We start from the raw sequence: 25,570 nt of genomic DNA, 5'->3' as shown, positions 1-25,570 counted from the left end.
AGCCAGGTCACAAGGTGGGACGGGGATGGAGGACATGTGGACATTGCCTATGCGTTGGGCGGTAGAATGAGTATTTTTGGAGTCCTGTGTTCATCCCTGCTGCCGGTGCATCCGAAACAAGGTTGAACCTCCATCGGCCTCTTGAAAAGGATTGGGGAAACCTGCTCTGCCTTTTTTTTTGAGCACATCAAGGAACTTCAACTGTTGAGGTTGAATGAAGGCAAGGGTAAGGGAGAACTTGTCCCATAAAGTGATGGGACTGTTAATAGGAGGCTCTTCACTCAAGGAGACTAAGCTATACCAAGATCCGATGGCCGGACGCTGGAGCTCGAGCCAGTTCCAATTTTTAGGAATGAGGCGGAAACGTTGTAATGCTGAACAACGGGTCATGGCGGATCGGTCCTCTCTGGAAAGCCTTTCGCTCCTAAATAAGCGTCCAACAAGCGGTGTCCCGGTCCCAAGTCCAATATGCATGGTGGAGGTATGACTTCCCAGGATTTTCTTATGCAGCAGGTCAAACCTACGTGACCACGGCTGTGCAACTGCAAACTTGACCTTCTGGCTCTCTTTTTTGGCTCCTCCAGATGGTCGCGTTGCCCGCCAACTCCAAACAGGTTTGTTAATGCTCCTGAGGGGAAGGCCCCCCTAGGCATGGGCTGGGCAGGAGGGACGCAATGAAGCTGCGCTGGTGATGAGACGTACGTCGAGCCGTTCCCGGGCTGCGCGATGACCTGTTTTGGAGATTAACCAACTGGTCCAGCAAAGCAGGACCACGAAGAGGCAGAAGGCTTGGGGGGAGGGCCTGGGGGTTATGGGGAAGTGCCGTCATCCTTACCCTGCTCTCCCAAACCAGGGAGTAAATAGGGAGGCAGAGGTGAAATAGCCATGTTGCTTGCACGCACGAAGGATGCTACCGGAGAGGCTCCAGAAATCAAGGCCTGGGCTAGGTGATGGCTGTTGTCTGTTATTTAGACCTGGCGGCTAACGGGTACCCCTTTATATCGGGCCTGCGGGGCACGAACCTTGTCTGCGTTTTTGTTGGGCCCTCCTGCGTCTTCTCCCTTTCCTACGAGCTCGCTCTTTCCCACGCGTGCAGAGCAAGTGGCAAGCGCTTTCATCTTCATAGGCCTGGACGCACTACGGTGACTCCGGTTTCGTACTGCTGCCGGCTGGTCGGAGCCAGGGGCTGGTGGGGACGTCGGTGCGCTGCAGGAGGGTGGGAGAGTTGTTGGAGGCGCCAAGGTCAGCGGGGACGTGAAGGCAGGGAGGTACAGGACCACGGGGAAGTGTGGGCGGTGTAGAGGAGGTCGGGCGTCGGAGACTCGAGTGTGTCCCCGCCGATCGCAGCCCAGGCTGCTGCCTGCCGGGAGGAGCAGAGGGCACCTGTTCTTACAGGTGTGCGAGCCGAGGTCTGCCTCCTTTGCTCACGTTGCAGTAGTGTCGTCTGCTACAGATTTGGGGCCGTCTACATTTGATTTAAAGAATTTTTTTTTTTTTAAACGCTCGTTGCCCACAAAGCAGGCGCGCTCGCACTATTCACAGGCAAGATCGTAATAATGCTAACATGGCTTGAAACGTAGAACCGGCTTATCAGTCTGCCGCAGAGCTAGACGTCGGTCTCTTCCGGTGCCGTCGCATCTATTTGCATCTGTGCCGTGGCGCTGTTGAATACGGGGGTACAGAGCCAGGCGGAGACGCTGCATTTGCACAGGGCAGGTTGTGGTTTAATATTGTGTTTTCTTCCTTTGTCACCACCCTCCAAACTCGGTAAGGAGTTTCCTGGATTGCATGTCCCCTTTTGCAAGCCCGGAGAGACGAGGAAATGAGCAGCTGTGTGATTTTTTTTTTTTTTTTTTTTTTTTCTCCCCTCCTTCCGCAACCCTTCACTTCACTTCTCTTTTCTTCTCGGTTCCTCTTTTTAACCTCAGCTTGCCCTGTTCCACCCCTGCAGCCTGTGCATCTCCTCCTCGCTGTCTGCGCGATTAATATAGTCTGTCTTTGACCGCATTTTGGTTACTGTACCTTTTCAGAGAGCCTGCACAATGTCTGGGGTAACCGCAGGGTGGGCTGGTGCGAATTGGGGGAGCTGGGGTCGGGAGGGGGCCCTAAACCAGCTGGTCTGGGGGCTTTGTAGGATCGTGGCAAAAAGAAGCTCCCCTTCATGGTGGTGTCTCTCTTGCCTGCCAAACTGGTGGCAGTCCTAAGATGTCCTCAGTGCCTTGGATCGCAGGCTTGGAAGGGGTCTTTAAAGGCGATTTGGTCCAACCCCCACCTCCAGAAGAGGTCCCAGCACTCGAACCCAACTCCTTTTGGCACGCCTTGGTGCCTCGGCAGCTATCCTAGCACCGTGGCTGATCACCTGGACTCGATCTTCCGAGATCCCTTCCAGCCCTAATGTCTGTGAAACCACGAAATCTTCAAGCAGCGCTCGCTCGGCTCCCTACAGGCCCAAGCCAGTGGTGGCCTTAGGGTTGTTGGGGGCCCAAGCAAGAGAGTCATTTGGGACCCCGTGGAAGCCTAAGTTGAAGCAAGAACAAAGTTTTTAGTAAAGTTGTAAGGGGGGAACTGGATAAATAGTCGAGTGTTAAAATGCAAATAGAGCCACTTGCTTGCAAAAACTCCCCCCCCCCCCCCCCAAAAAAAAATTGCTGTGAAATTTTGGGGTCCCCTAAGGCATGGGGCCCCAGACGGTTGCTTGGTTTGCCCACCCCTAAGGCTGCTACTGCCCAAGCGCACCAGACGGTTTGCGTGGAGACCCTGGGAGATGCGCATCCGGCGCCCGAGGGAAGGAGCACCGAGGTCCTGCGCAGCCTTGGTGCCCCGTACCACCCCCCACCTCGCACACGCAGACCTCCTGAGCATCCCCGCTTGCGTCCTTCCTTCGTGCTGCCTTTCAACCTGGCGCACGAGAGCGCGGGGAGCGAGCTGGGAGTACAGCTGGCCAGCAGACCACTTCCAGGAAGAACAGAAGATAAGAAATGACAGTGTTTGCCAGCTTTTACTTTTGTCACCAAAACCTCCTCTCTTTGAAATTGGGCACGCGAGGCTGGTGGAGGGGGGAGGATGGGGAAGCTGATGGACAAGGGCAGTCCTCTGGGTTTAGTTCAGTCCAACTTATTTCAATCTGATTTAAATATTCCTTTTAAAAGCTGAAAAGTGTCTGGAGGTTTGGGGTTGGGGGGGTGTGGGGCAGAGTCTGCGGCTTTAAATAAAGACGTAAATAAATGTGCGGGAATTGCGGCAAAACTTGCAAAAGGGAACTTTTTTTCTTTTTCATGCACTTGTGATGAGAAGGAAATTTCAGTTGTCCGTCTTGAGAGTGCCTCGAGCAGAGATGCCGTGCAATGTATTGGTGCCATGGAAGGCTGCTAAGCCCAATTTTACGGGCATAAGTGTATCTGGAGTTTTGCCCAGGTTCATCTTTTTAGCTCCTGAGGAAGGGTACTTGGCACCCCTTCTTCTCTAACTCTTCTTCCCAACCATCTCTATACAGTCAGTCCAATAAAAGCTAACACCTGCAAAAATCCATACTCCTATCTACTAGGTATTTTAAATTCTAGGGTTTTTAAAGGTATGTAGGTATGTATAAACATCCCCCCCCTTAACTGCTCTCCGTGCCCGTAATGTCCATGTATGGGTGGCACGTTTCTGGTCTCTGTGTAAGTGTGCTCGGAGCTGTACAAGACTGTCCCTGCCTGAGGAAGCGACCCCCTAATTCACGGGCTTTGAGAAAGCGGGTTGATCTGGGGTCCTGCCAGGGAGTACAATTGAAGAATATATGTTTTGAACTTCTTTGCATGTGTTTTGTTGCTTGTGGTCTAGCGCAGAGGAAGCGAGTCTCTAGGAGGAACCGAGTTGCGGGGAGAACGGCTAGAGTTGGTTTCGGTACTGCTGTTTCTTAAGCGAGTAGCCAGCGAAAAGCAGGGCTGGAGAGCAGATCCCTAGTTGGTTGGATGCGTCTGGTAGTGCGAGTTTTTGGGGTTTTTTTTACATGTTTCCTAATGTTGGAGACCCGCGTGTCTTATGTATTGGAGGGTTGTGTGTGTGCAGTGCACACGCTCATTATCAGTCACGTGAGCAACCACCAAAACACTGTAACCCTTCTTGCAACAGGCTTTTTTAGGCTTCGTGATTTGTCTTTGGTTTCTAACTGTGAAGTGTTCGGTTTCTTTTTAATTGTCGAAGCCCAGTGGACATTCCCGATGTCTCTTCCCTGCGCTCCGTCGTGCTTCCTTTCACCCCCTTGGTATCTCCCTTTTATCTGGGAGTTTTGATTATAGCCGCTAACCGTGTGCATATAACCGTTCAGTTGCCTGGATGCAAGACTGGGCTCCGTATGCTACTCTCACACGACGGAAGTTGCAGAGCAAGATCAAAATGTGTTTGATGTTATCGGGCAGAAAACCCCCGCTTTGCAGAATACAGCGGCTGCAGCTTTGAGCGAGCTGTTATACCTTTTTTGGCAGTAGGGTTTAATTTTTTCTTTTTCTCACCCTCCTCTTCCAGCGTCTCCACATCCTTGCCTTGTTTTCCCTGCACTCCTTTCTGCAAGGTACAGCATCTCTTCGGTTCAGCTCGGTGGCTGGCTGTCAGAGAGGTTTCTTAAGGAGGAACCTGGAGCTCGCTCGGTGTGGTCTCCAGCACAATGCGCTCGCTCCGATGTGCAGGGTCACTTTAATTGTTCAATTTTTTTTTTTTTTTTTTTCCCCTTCCTTCCTACCAGAGGCAAATAGCAAAGAGAGGCAGCAAATCTCGGTGGCTGCAGCAGTGAGAGCCCAAGTTGCAGGATAGCCAGCCCCACGGTGGCATGCGAATTGCTTTTGAATGAATTTTTTTTCTCCCCTGGATCGCCAGCATCTTCGTTCCCCCAGTCGTTTCACTTCTGCGCCGGGGTGGGGGGATCTCCGAGAGCAGGACGGGAGCGTGCACATCTGGGATCCCGTGGGTCGTGCTCTCACTCCACCCATTTGCCGCTCACCAATTGGAAGTGCGAGCGAAAGATGCCCTGGATGGATTCATATCGGAGACGCCGAGGAACAGCAAGCCACTGCCTCTCTTGCCACCTGAATGCAAGTGGCACTGGAAAGCAGGGGTGGTGGCTTTTTTAGGAGCTTTTTAGGGAAGACGGCAAGCCCAGGGGACCTAAAGGTGTTTTGCAGCTTTTAACAGCACCTCTCCTTTTTTTATTTTCTTTTGAGAAGTAGTGCAGGTAAGTTTTATGGTCTGCAAATATTGAAGCACTACTGTTGCTGGGTGATGCATTTGAACAGGAAATGTAGAAAAGAAGCAGTGTCAGCTCTTTAATTATTTAATCCATGCCAGTAAGGCAATGCTTGATGTATTTCCATGGGCTTTGCTGCTCTGTAATGAAATCTAGGGCTCATTTCTGATCTACTTGCCTGTGTATTTAGGGATGTTGAATGCCTTCCCCCACCAGTATAATTAAATAAGACCTAGGGTTTGCTGTGCAGAGCTGGGATTAATTTTTTAGAAAATGCACGGGGCGTTCTTAACCCCAAGAGGTTTTTCTAGTTAAAAACGGGAATGCTCAAACCTTGCAACAGCCAGTCGAGCTTTACATTTTGCTGGCTCACGTGGGTAAAGTGTACAGCTCTGTGGAAAGAGAATGCATATATTAGATATCTCACACAATAGACAAATGCAGCCGGGCAGCATCCTTGCTACTGTAGCCTTGAAACCCATCCAGATGAACCGTACCAGTTTTTTTTTTTTTTTATTGGAAACAGCATCCCAGGATGCATGCTGTCAGTCTGTAATGTATTTGCTGTGCATGTCGGGCCACTTGATTTGGACTTGCTGATGGATGAGAAGGAAAAAAACGGCATTCCAGATGCAGGTTTCATGATCTCCCTTTCCTCCTCGCCCTCCTCCTCCTCACCCCATTTTTTTTGCTGCTACTTCATAGGGGTTTGTGATTGATCGGGCTGTAGAAATGCCACATAGTTTCTGGGTTTTTCAGCTTTGGTTGATGGATTTATCAGCATTTAAGATTCCCATTTCTGTTCACTTTTTTTCCTCCAGTGCAGTCATGCTGTTTTTGTGCTTCCATAGGCTGTTTTCAGTCTTGCTGGCAAGGACTGCATTCCCTTTTTCTTTGCATAGCATTTTTGGGGCTTTTTGTCCAGAGCCATGACTGATTGATACCAGGGTCAGCTTGCCAGGTGATTTTTGTCGGCACTCAGCAACATTGCTCTCCTTCTGATCCCTTTAGTGTTTCCGTTATAAAACTTGTTTTTCAGGAGTTTATAGTCCGCGAACTTTTTTGTGTGGATTTGTAGTTGGGCATGGGTTCATACCAGATGCCTTTTTTGGCTTGCAGAATTTTTTTTTTTTTTTTTTTTTTTTTTTTTTTTTACAGTCATGTTTTGGTCCCACTATAGCTATAGAGGGTTGCTTTTTCTCAGTGCCTTTCTACCTGCGTTAGAAAGTCTCTTTAGATGAAGAAAGAAGGTTTTGTACCAACATACTTAGACCTAACCTCATCCTAAAAATCCTCTCCTGGTACTCGGGGCAAGCATGTCGTTTTGACGACTCGCATGCTTTTCCCCCAAACGAGAGCTTTGGATATCCGTTTCATTTAACTGTTAACTAAATCACAGCTGTCCTTAATGCTCTTCTTATACCATTGCTTTCCCAGTGCTGTAACACAGTGGGATCAGGGCAAAATGATCATCTTTTTTCACAGCAGTTACCTGTAGGGGGATTTTTGGAGCTGCATTAACTATTTCTGGAGCTTTTTAACATAGCTGCCCAGTGCCAAAGATCAGCCTTGAGAGAGGAGGGGTGCCCTAACCATTGTCCAGAATATTGTTGGAAGCCCTGCAGCTTAGGATCCCGAATCCACAAATTGTATTTAATTATTTTTTTTTCCAATGAGGTTGCAATATTTAAACTCCTGAAACTCCTGTAAGTGAATTCAGTTGGGTAGAGGAGGGGGCTATTAATGAGGTTTTTGCTTCTAGTGCACACATGCACATCTGAAGGTTGCACTGGAGAGCTTTTCCTTGTAGGAGAGAGGTGGCCGGTGTGTAGCACGGGTGCGTCCAACCAGCTCGGCCAGCATCTGTGTGGCACGTGGCAAACTGGGGGTGGGGACGGGCAGGTCAAGTGGTGCGGAAGGCAGAGCAGCAGATCAGGCAGGGAGCACAGGGCAGAAAGTGGAGCAGCAGATCAGGGAAGGGGGTTGGAGTGGCACTCGGGGAGGGTGCAGGGGTAGCTTATGGCACACCTACCAAAAACATTGCGCACCCCCCCCCCCCAACCTTAGAAGACCATCCTGGGCTGGCTTCAATTGCCTGGATCCCAGAAGAAGTTTGGCTTTCTTGCTCTCCAATATAGTGATCACGCTAGAGTTCACAGCGGTTATTTAAGGGGTTTCCTGCAGTAGTTCTGGATAACCCCCTCCTCCACCTTTTTTTTTCTTCCTCCATCTGAAGAAAGAAATGCTAAATAGCCCAATTAAAAAAAAACAAACAAAAAACATTTGTCTGCTTTTCAACCAAACCCCAATGCATCATAGTTCCCTGGCTCCCATCCTTTTTCTTGATTGCCTAATAAGCGCTCCTGTTGTGCGTAAACCCCACGCACTCGTGCTGGACAAAGCGGCTGCGAGCGGCGCAGGAAACGTGGAGGTGCCGTAGTTCCTCTGCTGCGTCTACGTGACACCTGTACGGGAACTCCGGCCAAGAGCATGAATGAAACGGGAGAGCGTATCCTGCTATTGAAGCAGCTGCACATCGCCTGGATTTCAAAGTAGCTTCCTTTTGGGGAATTGCTTCTGGAAGGCACCCTCGCCTGCGCATCTCTCCGGTGGGCTAGATTTGATGAGTCAACTTCAGAAAGGATTGGGGAAGGGTGTAGGGGGGTGTCGACACCGAGCTCTTTTTGTTGTTCGTGGTCGCGAGGGTTGTGGCAGCTGTGTCGTTCCTACTTGCAGTGACCTTTCATGAAAAGGTGCGATTGCTGCTTTGGGTGCAGTGTAGGAAGCCCAAAACAACATGGGACGAAATTAAATACAGTGAAGGCAAATGCTTTGATACCAGACATGTCTGATCCTGGGGCTGGTGCGCGGGCGTCTGTTTGCTCGCAAGCGTGCTGTTCAGAGGATGCTGCCTGCTACGCTCTTTCAGCATGATGCTTTTCTCCTTCGCAGCCAGCAATTGTGAAAAATGTTAGTTCTCCCACTTGCAGCCTGGGCTCTTACATTTACCATCGGGTGATCTTGATTGATAGGATTTGAGAAAAGGGCTCTTTTTTTTTTTTAATTGGTGGGAGTGAAGGGTGGTAAGAAATACTGAGCATTATCTCCAGTGTAATATGTTTAGTGTCTGGTAGGCTGTAAGGATGCAGCTTTTCATTGTATGCGTGGGCGGAGGGTTTGGGTGAGGATTATGAGCAACCGGTGCTGTGGTTGGGGCACTGCCTGCCTGATGCAGAGCGATGTTATGCTGAAAACACGCCCGCCTCACCCATTCTCAGATATGCCCTGGTATTGCACAGGTCCTTTCCGGAGATGACAAGGGAAGGGAATGGGCCTTTCAAGTTGACTTGGAGCAGAGTTTTTCCAAACTCTCGGGTGTGCCCCCTCATGGGGGATGTGACCGGTTTCTACAGGGGGCACGACTGCCCGTGAGTATGAGAGTCGTGTAACTGCTGCCTGTGCACAAAAGCATCCAACAGGTGGGGGGCATGAGAATGAATGACCTTACCTTGGCATGAAACCCCAGAAGTTTGGGAAACTTTTGGACCTTGGCAGGTATAGGCAATGCAGGCTTCTCCACCACGTCCTAGGAAGGCATGCGTCCCATAAGGGATCCTTCTGGGCTGGCACCCTTTGTGAAGGGGTGAGGTGCCTTGAGGAACGCATTAAAAACCCACCGACGAAAGGAGTAAAGAGCGTAGGTAGGACGTGTGTGTGTGTGTGTGGTGGGGGGTGTAATATAGTGCACGCATGCATGAACACTTTATAAATGTGATAGTCGCCTTAATCCATGCATATCACAACTTGAACTGAAATGTGTATCGCGTTTCAGCGACGGGCGGTTTGCTGCGTCTCAGCTTTGCTGACGAGCTGCCCTGAACCTTCACAGAAGAGAGCAAAGTAATTTTAAAGCAAGAGAACAAAACGGGAGAAACCAAATCGTGTATAAAAGCTGATTTGAATATTAAAATAGCATAGAGCAAAGAAAACCCAAGCCCCTGCTGAAGAATATCCCTGTTCAGCTTTGCCTGCTAAACAGCTTCTCGCGCGGGAGGCATCTGAGCTCTGGCAGACTTGGAGGGGGAAGAAATTCCAGATCTAAAGGGGAAGCGCAGAGAATGACCTCCCATGTGTTTTCACCAGCCCAGCTTGGTGCGTTGATGGTACTTGCTGGAGGATGCTCCTCGATGACCTTAGAAATCTCCATGGGGCATAGGGGAGAGGGTGGTCCCTTGGGTAGATAGGGGTCAGGGTGTTTGGGTCAAAACTAGCACCTCTAATTGTGCCAGCGAGCTATTGTGCGGACACTGGAGCCCTAGTTATGCATTTCTGATGCCCCAGCCCTGTCAGATGGGGATGGTCGCTGTGGTTTGCACCAGCTGCAGCTTCTGGGCCATCATTGCAGGCAGCCTTGAATAAAGAACAAGTCTAGCTTTGAGGTTACGAAGGCTTGGGGGACAGTGGCTAGATCTGAACGTGAAATGTAGGGTCTCGGCCATCCCACCAGGTTTTTACCAACCGGGAGCCGCTCTGCGCCCTCGTGTACTTGAGCACTGCTTGGTGTAAGAGTTGCACCAAGGAGCAACTCGGCTTAATGTCTCCCCTGGGGTTGGATGGGACCTCCCGTGGTCCTTGGTGCAAGTCAGGACCACCTAGGTTGACTGTACTGGAGGATAACTCTACATGCAAATCCACAAGGATTTCTCAGCCGTACGGGAGCTGAACACCGTGATGACCGATCTTATTGGACTGGAATACCCTAAAGCCAAAAGTCTCCCATTGGCCCATGTTTGGTTGTCCTTTAACTGCCAAAGTCCCAATTGGTCTAAGAAAAGAGATCACCTCTACCACGAGTTTTGGTTCCTCTTGTGGGAAATAAGGGACTTATTTCAAGGTGACTGGTGCAGAGAGGAGTAAGGTTTTGGTAGCCTGATGTGTCAGATGCTCTGTTCCCGGGCAGTTAGTCTTGAAGGCACTACTTTGCTCTACCTGAGGCCCATTGCAGGTAGGTGATAAAGGGTTAATATGATCTCACCACTGTGATAAATTGCTGGGTCTACACTTAACTCTTAAGTGGATTATTACCACCTTTTTCTTACCTTGGTGTAAGGCAACCCCAGGGGTCTCTTTCACCCGTACAAAGGCAGGAGGACTACCTTTCGCCTCCCAAGCACCGCTTCTTGCAGTGCGTGAATAATGAATTTCTGTTCAGTCTTCTCATCCAGACGTTAATCAAGCTGATTTCTTAATTGATGAGGATGTGTAATTTGAGTTGACAGGTTTTGAAACCTCACCTTGTATCATTTTGGGTTTCTCTGTATTTAACGCTTCTTTTTGGTTGAAAGGAAACTCTGTGCATACTTCCAGGGCTCTGTCTCTGCACCTTTTAGCACTTATGGTCGCTTATTGATTTTCATACATACTTTGGGAGGGTAAAATTAGTCCTATATGGACATTTTATAATGTTTTCTACCACTCGCGCAAGTTGGATGCCTAAAAGGATCCAAATCCTTTCACCGGGGGCTGATTAACCTCAATGCGCAATAAAGTCGAGGAGGTAGGCTAGCTAAGCTGAGAGCTGAAACCTCAGTTGGTGCGGTCATTTGGAGCATTTTGTACCATTTGAAACCTTTCTAATATCTAGGCTTCAGCTCATTTGAGCCAGGACCTGTACAAATTTAACTGGCGTTATTGCCAGTCACTGCCTGGCGCTGACTGTTCCTATTCATAATGTGTTAGCAATATTTAGTATTGCTATTTCAGTGCCCGGGAGGCTGGCTCCACTGTTGTCCTGTCTTGGTTAGCAGATATTTTGGGGATTTGCAGGCTGTCATCTCTAGGCAGAGAAATCAGCAGTCGGGTATTTCTTCACTTTTTACTCTCTTTACCTGCAAGAATGTATACAAGCCCTCTTCCTCTGAACAGAGGAGTTCAAGGAGATGTTTTTCTGATCCAGGTTGCCACCAGGTTTTTTTTTTTTTGTGTTGTTTTGTTTTTGTTTTTTTAATCCAAAATAATGTTCCAGGCTCCTTTTTTAAATTTTCTCCCATCATTGGGTCATTCTGCTGCTTTTTAGCAGCCTTCTTGGCTTCCTGGCATTTCTGCTGGGTAGCTCCCACATGCACCTACAGATGATCGTCTCATCAACCATGTCTGGATCCTAGGGAAACCTCTAAGCTGGTGCTTAGGTTGGCATTAAAGCCTAATCCGGGGCATCAACCTGCTTTTGGATGTGGCTCATGGAGCTATGGGGGCTTCGAGGGGTGTTCACGTGGAGGATGGCGGGAGGCTTCGCCCATGCCACGTTGCAGCTGGGCATTGGGATGCTTTGCCCGTGCCCTGCTGCCACTGGGGGTGGGAAGAAGCTGCTTGGATCTGAGCTGCATCCTTGCAACCCACTCCTGGAAAACACGGCTGACCCCTGGCCTAGCCCATTTTGCCTTGAGGTGGGGTGGGAGGTCCCCCCTCTCCCACCCCCACGCTTGCCATTGTTTCGGGCATTGCTGAACAAAGGGGCATGCAATTGTCCCCTCACTTGAATTGAAAGGAAAGATGTTCCCAGACAGAGATGCCAGATTTCTCCATCCACCCTCCTCCACACGCACGCATACATCCTTTTAACAGTATATTCTGCAAGTTAGCAAAAATACCATTTGCTTTTCAGAAGCAGGCAGGCATCCAAAAACTAACCCGAGAGCAAGATGCCCTCGCTCTTTCTTGAAGTCAGCTTTTTTCCCGCAAACGGAAAAGTTTAATCATAAGCACTTTTCTCTAAATTTTCAGGGTGTTTATGTAGGTCGAGGTCACTTAAACACCCCAATTTGCTAGTTGTTTCTGCAAATATAAGAGGGAAGGGTCTTTGCTTGGAGCCGTTTATCTCGATGTCTCGGACGTTTCTGAAACGAACCAGTTTTGAAGTTGCTCACGGTGATGAGCGGGGATCCTGGTTTTCTCGGATTTGAAAAAAATCCCCACTTTTCAGTTATAAAAAGTAACCCCAAGTCCACATTTTTTCCATAATTAAAATAAAACACAGCTAAATACATATGCACATATGAATGGTGTTTTATTTAACTCTCAGAAAAATGTGGATTTGGGGTTACTTTTTTTTTTTAACTGAAAAAGTGGGGATATTTTTAAGTCGGAGAGAACCAGGATCCCTGGTGAGGAGGTTCTGACGTCAGCAGAAATCCAGCCCGATCTTGGAAGCGGAGGGCAAGTAGTTCACGGCGATGAAAAAACACCCACGCAAACCCATCTGAATTGACACACGGCATCGGGACGCACCGCTGGAAGGGGCCGCAGGAGATCTGGGCCAGCCCCCGATCACGGCAGGATCGTTCCCATCTAAACGACTGGCGTTGTTTCTCTGAATTGCTCATAAACTTTGAAGGATGAGTAACCACAAAAATGAAACCACTTAGTGGCGAATGGCTCCTGGTTGACCTGAAGAGGAGACGCTCTCCGCATTCGTTTTAATTGGAAACCCAGTATCTCGTAATGTGGGCTGACTCTCCAACATCATTAAAGAGGCGCCGTCACGAAGCCCTGTAAAATGAGGCTTGCAGACGACCTGTTCCAGCGGGGTGTAGCGCGTTGCTTTAAAAAGTGGCGTGCTCATTTTTAAAAAATGAGGAAACGAGATACATCGTTAGCAAAAATTTTTTCTGGTGGGGAAACTATTTTACTGACCAGCAATTGTAAAGTTCAGTTTAAAAGCCTGCAGTAAACTTGCCGTTGTGCTTTGTTGAAAATACAAGTTTGGGAGTCGGTTAGACGAAGCTGCGTGTTGCGTCGGGTACGAGGGCCCCGGGTGGAGGGCGTCTGTCGTCTCGGCAAGATGTTGGCAGCGGGACATTTCTTATCGAGCTTTTGAAGTATCCGGAGAATGTGTTTTTTATTTGTGATTCAGTAATATCGCAGCGCTCGGGGGAGTTTAGCAATAAACTTAAAAAATAAAAAATAAAATTTAAAAATGGTTTGTTTAAGGGAGCTGCGGCATGTTTCCCTGAGGGATTTAATAATGGAAGATAGCAGGATGGTTTTTTGTCTCTGTTTTATTTGGATGCGAAGAACAGAAATGATAAAAATGCACAAAATCAGGAAATACAAACAGTGTTTGCCATCTCCCAGCGGGGTTTGACTGATCCTTCTTTTTCTGAGCCTAGGAATCTTAAATGGCAATATGTTACAATTTCCTACCTGAGCAGCGGTGCCAGGAATTGAACAATTGCATTTTTCTTTTTCTTTTCTTTTCTTTTTAAACCTCTCGTGTGCCAACCCTGAGTCGTGGAAAGGTGTCTAGCCAAATGTGGGACTTTATTGCTAATCTGGCATCTTCTAAACCGCAAGCCCGCGTGTTTCGTGTTGCCAAGTAATCCGGTTTTGCACGGGAAGTAATCAGTTTTTTGCACTTGTGATCTGAATGCGTGGCGAGGGGCAGGAGGTGCGGTTTAGAGAAACAAATGAAGGGCTGCATAGTAATACTCAATGCTGCTTCTTCAAGTTAATGTCCCTTGTATATAGACACAATGTAAGGAGGAAGTCAAATTGGTTGCGGATGGGTTTTGCTTAAAACCCGACTCTTGGTCAACGTAGTATACCCCCATTCCGGGAGTGTCCCTAGATGGGCACATTCAGGCATGCTTCACCCAGTGTTTTTGCACGTGTCAAACTAGAAACACTGTTGAATGGCTGTTCCTTGGAAAGGCTCTCTGTCCGCTCTTGAGATGAGCCACGGTGGGAGGATATCAGGGGATTGATTTCTTCCTCATGTTTCCAGGCGCAGTGCGTGTGGGTACATGAAGCATGCTTAGACCATGCCAAGGGACGTGGTTATATACCTTCCCGGAAACCCTGAAAAATTATGGAGCCAAGAAGCTGTAAAAACATGATTTGGTTCATGGATAAAGGGGAGGCAAATTGCGTTTTTTGTGGGGGTGTAGTGACCAAAGAGATGCAAAGTGCAATGTGAAAAAAAGTTTCCTACTTGTATAGTGCTGTGTCGATGCATACTTTCTTTACATGCTGAATTAGGCCACTGGATTGAAATGCCACATCGGACACACTGAGACGTGCACAGCCTTGTCTTCAGTGCTTAGTATTATTAATATTGCTTGCAAACCAGCTTTTATCCCCATGGGCTGCTGTGCCAAAGACAAAGGCATGGTGTCTGTCTTGTCCTTTATGTCGGGTATCCAGACTGTAGCTGTATTGATCTAGAGGCAAAAGGAATCCCAACTTGTGGAAGAGGTGTGATTATCTTTTATTAGACCAGCTAGATATTTGCAAACCAATTGTTGCATTTACCTGCAGGCCTTTGGGCACACTCGCCCTTCATTAGGCGTAGGAGAGAGCCAGGACTGTAAAAGTTCTCCTAGGTATTTCTGCTTCTATTTCTAAGTTTGCAGTGGCCTGTTTCTACCTAGGAGAACCTGAATACCTGACATAATGAACAAGACACAGACACCATGCATGGAAAGAAAGCTGGTTTCCAAGCAATATTAATATAACTCTAAACTAAAGACAGCTGTGCATGTTTCAGTTTGATTGATCTGGAGTTTCAGTTCAGTGGCCTGTTTCTACCTAGGAGGATTTACAATCTCTGCTCTCTCCTGTGCCTGATGATGGGTGTGTGCGCCCGCAAGCTTGAAGATAAATGCAGCCGTTTGTCTGCAAATATCTAGTTGGTCTAATAAAAGATTATCACCTCTTCCTCGAGTTGCCTTTTGGGGGTTTTTTTATTCCTTTTGTCTATTATGTAATATTTCATGGTTATATAGCACCTGTAAGTAGGCTGCTTGCTAGACAAATGCAGATTATAATTTTTAGTGGGGAAAACAGTGTTGTGTGGTTAGGGATGGGAGGGGTAGATGTGTTTTAAAAGGTAAGTCTGGATAACAGAAAAGTTGAAATGGGGCCTTGAAGACCACGATCGTGGAAGGTGCTGGCTTCATCCAGCTTTGCGCATGGGTTCTGTACTCGAGCGATTGTGGAATTGGTGGCGCAGCCCCCATTGGGGAGGGGGTGTGCGCAAGTTTTGTTTTGTTTCTTTTTCCTACCGTGATAGTTTGATCCGTGAGCAGTGTGTTTGCATCTAATTTACTTGTTCAGGCAGGTGGCGAGGGCATGTGCGCATAAAAGAACTGAGCTGATTTGAGAAGCATCGGGAAGAAAATCTTAGGGACGGAAGGGGACCTGAAGAGATCATATAACCAACTTCCCTTGCTCAGAGTCAGGACCCCGTATACCTGGGCCATCCCAAAAAGAGATTTGTCCAGCCTATTCTTAAAAATCTCCCATTTTCACAACTTCCTTTCGTAGTCTGTTCCAATCCTTAACGACATGTCCCAGTGATCGTTTCATGACATTGGGTGTAGCCTAAATCTCCGTTGCCCTAAATTACTCCTCTTCCTGCCTTCGGCACTCACTGAGAGTCAGTCAGTGACCTTAAACATACTTGAAGGACTGGACCCGTATTTCCCGTCCGTCTTCTCTCTTTCTAGACTAAACAACCCAAGTATGGCAGCTGTTGTGCTGAATGGTCCTCCTGGCAGCTCTTTCGATTCCACGAATACACTGCAGAGGTTGGGAGGGTGGGGGGAAAACAGAGACCTGTTCGTTGTTTGGCATCTTGAACAAAATTGGCCAAATAGCAAGATGCAGGGTGTGTGTATTTTGGACAACAGAACATCGAAAAATGTATTGATCCCTTTTAGCATGGACCGAAAAGATGGGATCGTGGGTCTGCAAACATTTTGATGCTGGTTCTTAACTTCTAAGTAGGTGGATAGTCCCCTGGGGGCAGGGGGAGTGGATGAGGCTTTGGGCGTGCTTGTGCACGGAGTACCTCTGGGTCCATGGCCTCCAAAGTGCACGACAAAAGTTGGGATATGCGATAAGAAGTTCAATTTGTGTGGTGAATATGGAGTAATCTCTTCAAATAGCTGCTACCCTGCTGAAACCACAGGACGCCTTTACATGTAGGGAACGTAATTGCTAGGATTGGAATTTGGCCAGGATGCATCAGGGTGAACACCTGACTTTTTTTCAAAAGTGCCATCAAATCTCTAATTACAAGGTTAAGACCTCTGCTTTATGGCTTGTCTGATTGTGGGGGGGAGGAAACCCCAGCATCACCAACGTAATAGTTCCCCAGGCAACAAGCCCAAGCATAGGCTCGTTAAGGACTTGGAGGAAGTGGTGCCACCAAATGAAAGGTTGGTGCTGGCTGAAGTGCCCTGGGTTTCTTCTATTCGAGGGTGTTTTGGGGCCGTGGCCCTACTTGAGTTGCGATGGACTCGGTCGAGCTGACCTGCTGCAGGGGGGAGGCACTTTTAGTAAGGACTGCAGTAGACTCTGAGCATCCATTTTCCAGGGTTATATGCATGTTTGTGTGCACTTGATTTAAAATGAAAGGAAATGCATCTGCTCTGGGTGCCAGGGGAGTATAACCATGTTGCTGGAGGCTGATAATGGAAGTCTAATGAATATAAGGGGGGAGAGCAACGCACAGGCCAAAGAGCTCGAACAAGAGAACTCCTTGGGTTAAGCACTCCCATGAAAATGCCATGTGGCTTGTGTGTTTTGATTTAATTTTAACCAACCCAAAAACTTACAGAGCCTAAAAATCCTTTCATCCTTAAAAGCATCAGCTTGCAAATGGTCAGGGTCCTCCATATGCTAACTTTGGGCTTGCTGCAGATTTGAGAATCCTTTTGCTGTTTCGTGCTCCAGGCTTTCCTAAAGGTGTATTTTTTAGGTGATCTCCACTGAAAAGTGGATTCTCTCCATTGCTTTACTTCAGTTGTCAGCATTGTTTTCTGGCACTGGGCTGGAGTGGCCCAGCAGTGGTCCAAGATGGGCCAGTTCTAGGATCTCACTGCTCCCACCATTTCTTCCTGCTAGCTGGGTGCTGCAAAAGCCTCCCACCATCTAATGCCACCCAAGGCCACTAAGCTTTGCAGGCTGGAGCTGTTCCAGCCTGCGGGACATGGGTTGCAGACCCCTTCTCGAGTTGATAGAGAGGTTCTCAAACTGTGGTCCGCGAACCACCCCGCTCCGCCAGCTCCATTCAGGTGGTGTGCAGAAAGGTGACCTAAGGCTAAAGCTGACGAACAGTACACCTGCCTTCCCAGAACTTTGCTTAAAAAAGCAGGCACATCCATCGCGTTAGAAAGGTAAGACTGCTGATTTTAAAATACGAGTTGTGTGCTTTGATTGGTAGAACGAAAAAAGTTTAAGTAGCTCACCGAAACCCTCAGCAATTTGCGAGTGGTCCGCGAAAAAGAAAGCTTGCCGACCACTGCCTTGAAGGAAGGCACTGTCTAGTTTATCCGTTGATAGTTCATTAGCCTAAAGTGTAAGGTCTGGCCACCTACTTCCCTTCCGCCCTTTCCAATGAAAGAAAATAATGCGTATTTAGGCAACAGGCTCCTTGCTTCTCCAGCCTATTGTTCCTCTCTCTTTGCATATTTTAAATGAAGCATTCCAGTGTTTTTGTTTCGTCCCAGGCTAATTTCTGACTCCTGCTTTTTAGCTTAGTATCGTTAAATTAGCCACAATCCCATGTGCTCACTCAAGAACAAATGCAGCCTGCATTATCAGGTGCCACTCTGCTGAATGTGTCTGAGACTTCAACCCAGGCTGCAAGTCGAAATGAGTGTAAGCAGTAAAACGGTGTTAAGTGCACAGTTTTTGTGGGCATAACTTTCTGCCACCAGAAATCTGGCCCCGAGGATGGCTGCAACTGATGTAAATGCATACTCTGAATTCAAGCAAGGAGGGTCTGCTTCTGGCTCTGGGAAATAATCTCTGGTGCCTGGGTCCATTACTGAACCAGTGCTGGTTGCATGCATCTTTCATGCTTGCAAAAATTTGCTTCTCTGCTTCTTGACTTGTTTTTTGAACAGTTGATACCAAGGGCAAACTTTGGGTTTTCTCAGCAGCGTGCCGTTGCTGTGCAAAGGGTTGTTTAGGGGTAAGTGTTTTCGCAGATCTCCGTTCCATCACCTTGTCAAGAGGAGGCTTCTGCTTGGGTCCATCCCTAGCGTGGAACGACCTTGAAATGCCAAACCCAGCAACTTGAAAAATGTTTCAGTGTAGTGGATTTAAAAACTAGACCTAATCCACATGATGGGATTTACATACATGCGGGTAATAGTGGGGAGCTAGATGCATCCTCCCTTAATGGATGGAAGAGGTAGTTAGCCATGTTAGTCCGAAGCCAGGCACAAGGCAGGGCAAGGCAGCACCTTACTAGCCATAGACTTGGTGGCTACAAAACCATATGCCCTTCCGAACCAGTCAAAGTTGCTGAGGTCCCTCCTTCTGCCCAAATTGGTAGGAGGTTACCAGCAGTTTCGTATTAGAGGGGAATATCGTGTGGAGTGGCCTCGAGGAAGAGCAGCCGCAGTCCTGTTTTTTGGAGTTTGTGCAGGAGCTCGCTCCTAATGCAGCCGTCTCTGGGCTCATTGCATGTAAGCATGACCTTCCATCGCGTCTTTCTTCTGTGGATCCTTGTTGAAAGAAACGGGTGCCTCTGCTGCTATGGCTAGGTTTAGGAAGCGGACCAAGAAGGATGAGTATTTTAGGTTGATGTGGGGTGGACATTAGTTTAGGTGTGAACCAGAGAGATGGTGCACTCAACCTTCAACGTTCCCGTAGACCAGGGGTCGGCAAACTCATGGCCTGCAGGCCAGGAACTGTTGGATCCGGCCAATAGACCATAGGCTGTGGCTGCAGGTGGTTTTGCCAGGCTGCCATGGGGACAAGCGGTGGCAGCAGTTGGATCCTAGCACCCACCTGCCTCTGACCCAGGGTAGGTTACTCTGTCCCACAGCCAGAAAAGGTTGCCTGTCCTTGCCCGAGACCCGAAGGACGATGAATGCACCAAAGCATTTGGTTGTGTTGACATGTATGCCCTGGATTCCACTATTGCCTTTCATTTTAATAGGACCATCCCTTGGTAGACTCTTGTATTTAATGTTTGCACGTGTGGTCCTTCAGATGTGACAAGTTGCACTGATGCATTTTGGCTTGTAGGGACGTCTGGTAGTGGCATCTTGGGCTGGAATCATTAAATGAACACAAAGTATTTGAAGTGTGTGAATTTGCCAGAGCTGATGACCATATTGACCTTCAACATTTCCTGGAACGTGCAACAAGCAGAAGGTTAAATTTGTCCCTAATGGAATAAATCCTTCACATTTTGTAGTAATTTTCTTGTGTTCTTTCTCTTACTTGCATACTGCAGTTACAATGATCTTATGAAGTAGGCAAATGCAGTCAGAATCCCTGTGATCTTCTTCCACTTGAACTTAACCTTTATTCTTTCTCCTCCTTTCTAGAAAGCCCACCAGCAGCGATGTCCAGAAATGGGTACTTTTTTGAAGAGACTGGCAAGTATTTGTTTTCTATTTTCTCATAACTCGCATATTAATGCATCAATCACATCAGTTCACGTGTTGACTTTCAGAGGGACTCTGTAGATTGACTTCTTGTAAGAGAGATTAATGATTCGAAGTGAGGCTTTATACTTAATGATTTTAGTTTAATCAGTGATTTTCGGGGGGGGAGAGAGAGCAAGTACATGTATTTGCACTAGTTGGTATAACTCTGAAAACATGTAGATGTAATACTCAATAGAAACTTCATGTGATATATTTGGTACACTTTTGTTTTCAGCTGGGGGGTACCAACTGTGTGCTATAAGCTGAATTAACTATATAGAAATTATATATGTGATGTATATAATCAGTAGTGTGTGTATATATAATATACCTAAACAGTGTTCTAGCTCAGTGCATTTAGATCTTTATCTTATGTTTGCAGCAGTTATTTGCTATGTTCTGGTGGTTTCCCCATGGGATCAAGCCCTTAATAGGATCAAGGTTCCCCATAGGATAGATGTGGTGGTTTTCCCCATAGGATAGCCCTTAATAGGTTCCCCCATAGGATCAGGCCTTTAATAAGATGTCAATAATAGGTCAAGACTATTATTGACCTGTAATAATAGATCTTGACCCATTATTGACTTCTTATTACAACGTCTTCAGAGTTCAGGCCTTGAATACAAGTTTCATGTTTAAAGTAAACATTAAGTTTTGAAAAGAAAAATATATTTTAAATCTAAAAACATAAAAAGAAATCAAAACCACATTTTAACCTATCTTTATTAACCCTGCAGGGGTTAATTTGGAGGATCTCTTGGAAATGAAAAGAACATTTTAATCTGTGTCACCGAAGCCATATTTGACCCTAGGCTTGTATGAGTGGGTGTTTCATCAGCCTATTATAGAAACAGTCCCTACAATTAAATTGTGTAGGTGTCACCAATGCTTGGAAGTGGAAGGGCATCAGTCACGCTTGCTGTCAGCGCTCCTCATCGTGGGTGGTTCTTGCTCTGCTGGTTTTTTCAGGTTCTCTTTCAGGGCAGTGTTTTTTTTTTTTTTCTTTGGAGCTTGGCCACTGTATCTTGTGTTAGGAGCTGGAGTTGGCGTGGGATTAAGTTTGTATGAGGAAGGCCCTCGCCCAGAGCTTCAGGCGAATGCCTAGGTAATTGGTGTTTGGGTCCCCCGTAAGTGTAGGGTGTCATAAAGGATTGTTCTTTGCTTTCAAAATAAGTTGGGACAGATGGAAATGAGCATTGTGAGCTCTGCAGAAAAGGCTCTGGGGGTGACGGTGGGCAGTAAGCTGGACAGGAGCTAGCAGTGTGCCCTTGGTGCCAAGAAGGCGAACGGCCTCCTGGGCTGCACTGGTAGGGGCTTTGCTGGTAGGTCAAGAGAGGTGATTCTCCCCTCTGTTCAGCCCTGGGGAGGCCACATCTGGAGTCCTGTGTCCAGTTTTGGGCCCCCCCACTACAGAAAGGATGTGGACCCATTGAAGAGAGTCCAGCGGAGGGCAGTGAAAATGGTTAAGGGGCTGGGGGACAGGACTGGTGAGGAGAGGCTGAGGGAGCTGGGGTGATTGAGTCTGCAGAAGAGAAGACTGAGGGGACTGAATAGCAGCCTTCACCTCCCTGCCAGGGGGCTGCAAAGAGGATGGAGCTGGGCTGGTCTCAGAGGGAACAGATGACAGGACAAGGAGCAATGGGCTCAAGCTGCAGCAAGGGAGGCTGAGGTTAGATATCAGGAAAAAAACTCTCTTGCTAGGAGGATAGGAACACACTGGAAGAATACCCAGAGAGGTTGTGGACTCTCCATCTTTGGATGTTTTAAAAACTGGGCTAGTCAAAGCCTTGGCTGGGATGATGTAGTTGAGGCTGGTCCTGCTTGAAGCAGGGGTTGGACTAGATGCAACCTCCTGAGCTCCCTTCCCACCTCTTTTTTTTTTTTTTCCCCTAAGATTGTGCACCCTGGTCTGGAGCAGGCCACATCATGTTCCAGCAGATTAAACTCTCATTGGCACATAACAGTTTTCACGGCCAAAGCACCAGGAACATGAACTGGTGGTGATGAGCTCTAGCAACAGTTTTGTCTACCTTGTAGAAGCACTAAAAGCAGCTTGGTGGAGGGAAAAGAGCAGTCAGCCAGGGGATGACGGTGACAAACCCAGCATCTCTTGGGACGCTCCATATCAACGCCTCTGGATGACTTTGTCCTGGGAAGATGCAGTATTTGGAAGAGAACTGAGGGTTTAAGTGGCTTTACTATATCATTAAAAAAATGTTTTATTTTATTTGGGCTTGGTACCTGGCATGAAACACCTAGGTGCATGAGCCTGAGGCTAAAGTATTGCGGGCCTTGATTTGCAATTGTATTAGGGTCCAGCTGGTACCAAAAATCTCAGCGCAGTTTGACTTCCTCTTGGGGCATTCGATTCTCTTCCTATTTAAAGCATTGCCTGGCTTCCTAGGAGGTATGTGTTTCTTTGACTCTGCTGTAGTTCACCTGTCCACACAAGATGTGTGGTGCCTAACTTGCTCTGATCTTTTCTTTGATGTTTTCAGAAACCGGATAGGAAATAGAGCCGTTCCCCCTGCCCCCCCAACCCCTAGGAATCCCTGGCTGGAACAGATCCATACTGGGATTCTTTGCCCTAAGCAGGACTCAGAATTGCTTAAGTATAGATGAAACTATTGTAAGATGAATGCATAATTGGTGCATGCATCCTTGGGCTCAACAAAGTCATCAATGGCTCAGCCTGTAATCGGGTGGTGGTATCAAGCAGGGTTCCCCAGCAGTCTGCTCTGGGTCTGGAATTATTTCATATCATTTGTTAATGATTTGGACAATGGGACTGAGTGCTCATGTTGCAAATTTGCTGGTGAGACCAAACCAGGTGGAGCCTGCGACCTTTTCTGGAAGGAAGGAATTGGAGCAGTCTTGACAGACTGGAGAAATGGTCCGAAATCAACCCAGCGTCTTTCAGTAAGGGCAAGTTCAGTGTCCTGAGGATAGCTCTGGGGGCAGAACAATTGCCTGCACAAATACAGCTTGGGGAATGACTGCCTGGGCTGCAGTGCTGCATGAAGAAAGACTTGGGGGTCATCACTGACCACAAGATGAACATGAGCCTGCAATGCGATGCTGCGGCTAGTAAAGCGACCAAAACGCTGGCGTGCATCTATAGATGCTTCTCGAGCAAATCCCGGGACGTCATTCTCCCCTTGTACTCGGCCTTGGGGAGGCCGCAGCTGGAGTACTGCGTCCGGTTTTGGGCTCCGCTATTCAAAAAGGATGCGGAGAAGCTTGAGAGAGTCCAGAGGAGAGCCACGCGCATGATCAGAGGTCAGGAAAACAGATCTTACGACGACAGGCTGAGAGCCATGGGGCTCTTTAGCCTGGAAAAGCGCAGGCTCAGGGGTGATCTGATGGCCACCTATAAGTTTAATCGGGGTGACCACCAGGATCTGGGGGAACGTCTGTTCACCAGAGCGCCCCAAGGGATGACGAGGTCGAACGGTCACAAACTCCTGCGAGACCGTTTCAGGCTGGACATAAGGAAGAATTTCTTTACTGTCCGAGCCCCCAAGGTCTGGAGCAGCCTGCCAGCGGAGGTGGTTCAAGCGCCTACATTGAACACCTTCAAGAGTAAATTGGATGCTTATCTTGCTGGGACCCTATGACCCCAGCTGACTTCTTGCCCTTCAGGCGGGGGGCTGGACTCGATGATCTCCCGAGGTCCCTTCCAGCCCTGATGTCTACAAAATCTATGAAATGAAGGACCTGGGTTCAAGCGTGCCATGGGCTAAACATGAGCCGACGGTATGCTCTTGTAGCAAAAGGGCCCATAGTATGCTGGGCTGTATTCATAGCAGCATTGTTCGCAAGTCGAAGGAAGTGATCCTTCCATTGTCTTTGGTGCTGGTAAAGCCTCACCTGAAACAAGTTTCCAGTTTTAGGCATCGTATCTCAAAACCAAGGTGCACAGGTTGTGCTGTCTCTCTGGATCGTTCCAACAAAAATGAATAGAGGTCTGGGAAACGGGAGTTGCATGGAAAAACTAAGGGGGGATTTGATAAGTCACGCGGTTATGAAGGGGCTAGTCTCTGGGGCTGCAGAGGACATGGAAAGGAGCAGGTGTCTCCAAATACAGTGAGGGAAATGGGTTGTATATTAGGAAGAACCTTTTTATTATAAGGGTGATTAAGTTTTGCAGCATGCTGCCTGGAGATCTTGTGGGATCTACCTCCTTGGAGGCCTCCAAGAGTAGCTTAGACACGCACTTGTTTGGGACGATCCTGTCTTGAGCAGGGGCTGGACTGGATGACGGTCTGCTGTCCCTTCCAGCTGAACATGCCTATGACTCTTCTAGACATAGTGCTGAAGATGCCAGAGAGGTATTACTTGCTTTTCTTCCTTTTTCTAAACTAGCAAGAAAAAAAAATGACATTTTCTTGTGGATGGTGCTGGTGTACTCAAGATGGCTTTGGGCAAAGAAAAGGGTACATAAGACTCCTGCCTTTTCCCTGTCTGGATTTTTATACGGTCTGAGATTTTACTAACCCACTCTTACTATTTTGAGGCTATAGAGTTTAATTATTAGGTTTACGCAGCCAAAGCACCAGTTGAATCGTGGGGGCTGAACTGTCCTGTGGGAATATCTTCCATCACAAAAGCAGTCAAAGTGGGATCAGTTATTCAGGAGGACCTTGGTATTGGGTACAGTTGGTGCTTGCAGCAAAATGCAAGTGAGAGAGGGAGCCTGGAGATCTCTGCCCAGGAGTGTCTGGCTTTCAGCAGCGAGAAGAGGCTCGAGGGCTTTTATTGAGCTGTAAGGAGAGATGGGGCTGCTTTACAACGCAGGGAGAAAATTCAAGGCAACCTTGTGCTCTTTAGTAAAGCGTTTCACTTTACCCCCTTCTGTCCCCAAGGAAAAGTGCCCCTGCCCTGGTGTCAATCCTTGCTTGCATAGCTAGGTTCAAAGATGCTGGATGAAGGATGCATCCAGAGCACCGCGGCTCCGGTGGCAGGAGCATATGCCAAGTACAATGCAAGTGCGAGCATTCACTTAAACCATTTTTTCCAACGGCCACAAGCAGGCTTTTTTTTTTTTTTTTTCAATGTTGTTTTCGGAGGCTCCAGAGCATGTAGCCTGCCTGCTCCTTTCCCAGCTGGGAGGAGACGGTAGGCGTCTTGTTTCCCCATGGGTCCCAAGTGTCTATTTTGCACAATGCCAGTAAACAGTCTCCTCCCGTGTCCTCGGGGGATGCTCCTTAGTGCCACAGCCCCAGGGCTGCTTCTTGGTGAGACTCTTGCTTCTCACACACTTTCCCCCCCGCCTCATGATTTTGCTTGAATTGGTACCATTACGGGCTGTCCAGGGCGATTGTAACGGGAAAGGGGGTGGATCATTTCTTCCTTTTGTTGTTAAACCTCCTGTCCTTTTCAGAGCCCAACGTTTGGCAAATCTGACCGAGTTTAATCACTGCTGGATGGGGAGCTGCCCTTGAGCCTCTGACTTAATTGAAGGGATTGCTGTGGGCTTCCTACCTTGAGAGTAACCCTCCAAGAGCACTTGCGTAGCGCTCTGCAAGCACTAACCTATATATCGCCCCATGAAGAAAGGAAGAGCGGGTAGGGAAACCTGAGATGCCCAGGAGTTCACCAGCTCTTGTGGTACCACCAAGACATACGACCGCAACCAAGGGACTAGACCCGTGCCTTGAGGAAGCCTTGAAGTCATTGCTGCAGGCCACTTCCTCCCATCTGTCGGTGGGATCTTTCCACTCGGGGGTATATTAAAGCACGAGTTTTTGTAAAGCAACCGTTTCACGATACCACTCTTTATTGAACTGGGGTTTTTTTGAAGCTGTGCCCCAAATTAACATGGTGGAGGCAGCCCACGTTGCCCACTGCCACACCAGTAGTGTTTGCACCTTCTTTTTGGTGCTTTCAGTGTATTGAG

At 48.0% G+C, this 25,570-nt stretch overlaps 1 protein-coding gene across 3 annotated transcripts in view; it reads left to right on the top strand.

The window, feature by feature from the left end:
* Positions 1-25,570, top strand: part of SLC4A11 (solute carrier family 4 member 11) — a 152,145-nt gene that overhangs the window by 4,129 nt on the left and 122,446 nt on the right. For 2 of the 3 annotated variants that reach the window (XM_090035102.1, XM_090035104.1), the window contains exon 2: positions 19,570-19,620. In XM_090035102.1, the coding sequence (XP_089891228.1) occupies positions 19,570-19,620 (51 nt within the window). Of the gene's footprint in view, positions 1-4,757; positions 5,210-19,569; positions 19,621-25,570 lie in introns of those variants that run through there. The other variant, XM_090035103.1, reaches the window with a different exon arrangement.

The sequence above is a fragment of the Crocodylus siamensis genome, chromosome 2, assembly GCF_052110815.1.
Source record: "Crocodylus siamensis isolate JL-2025a chromosome 2, ASM5211081v1, whole genome shotgun sequence".
Lineage (NCBI taxonomy): Eukaryota > Metazoa > Chordata > Crocodylia > Crocodylidae > Crocodylus > Crocodylus siamensis.
The sequence above is the reverse complement of the archived record's forward strand: the minus strand, read 5'-3'. Positions and strand labels throughout refer to the sequence as shown.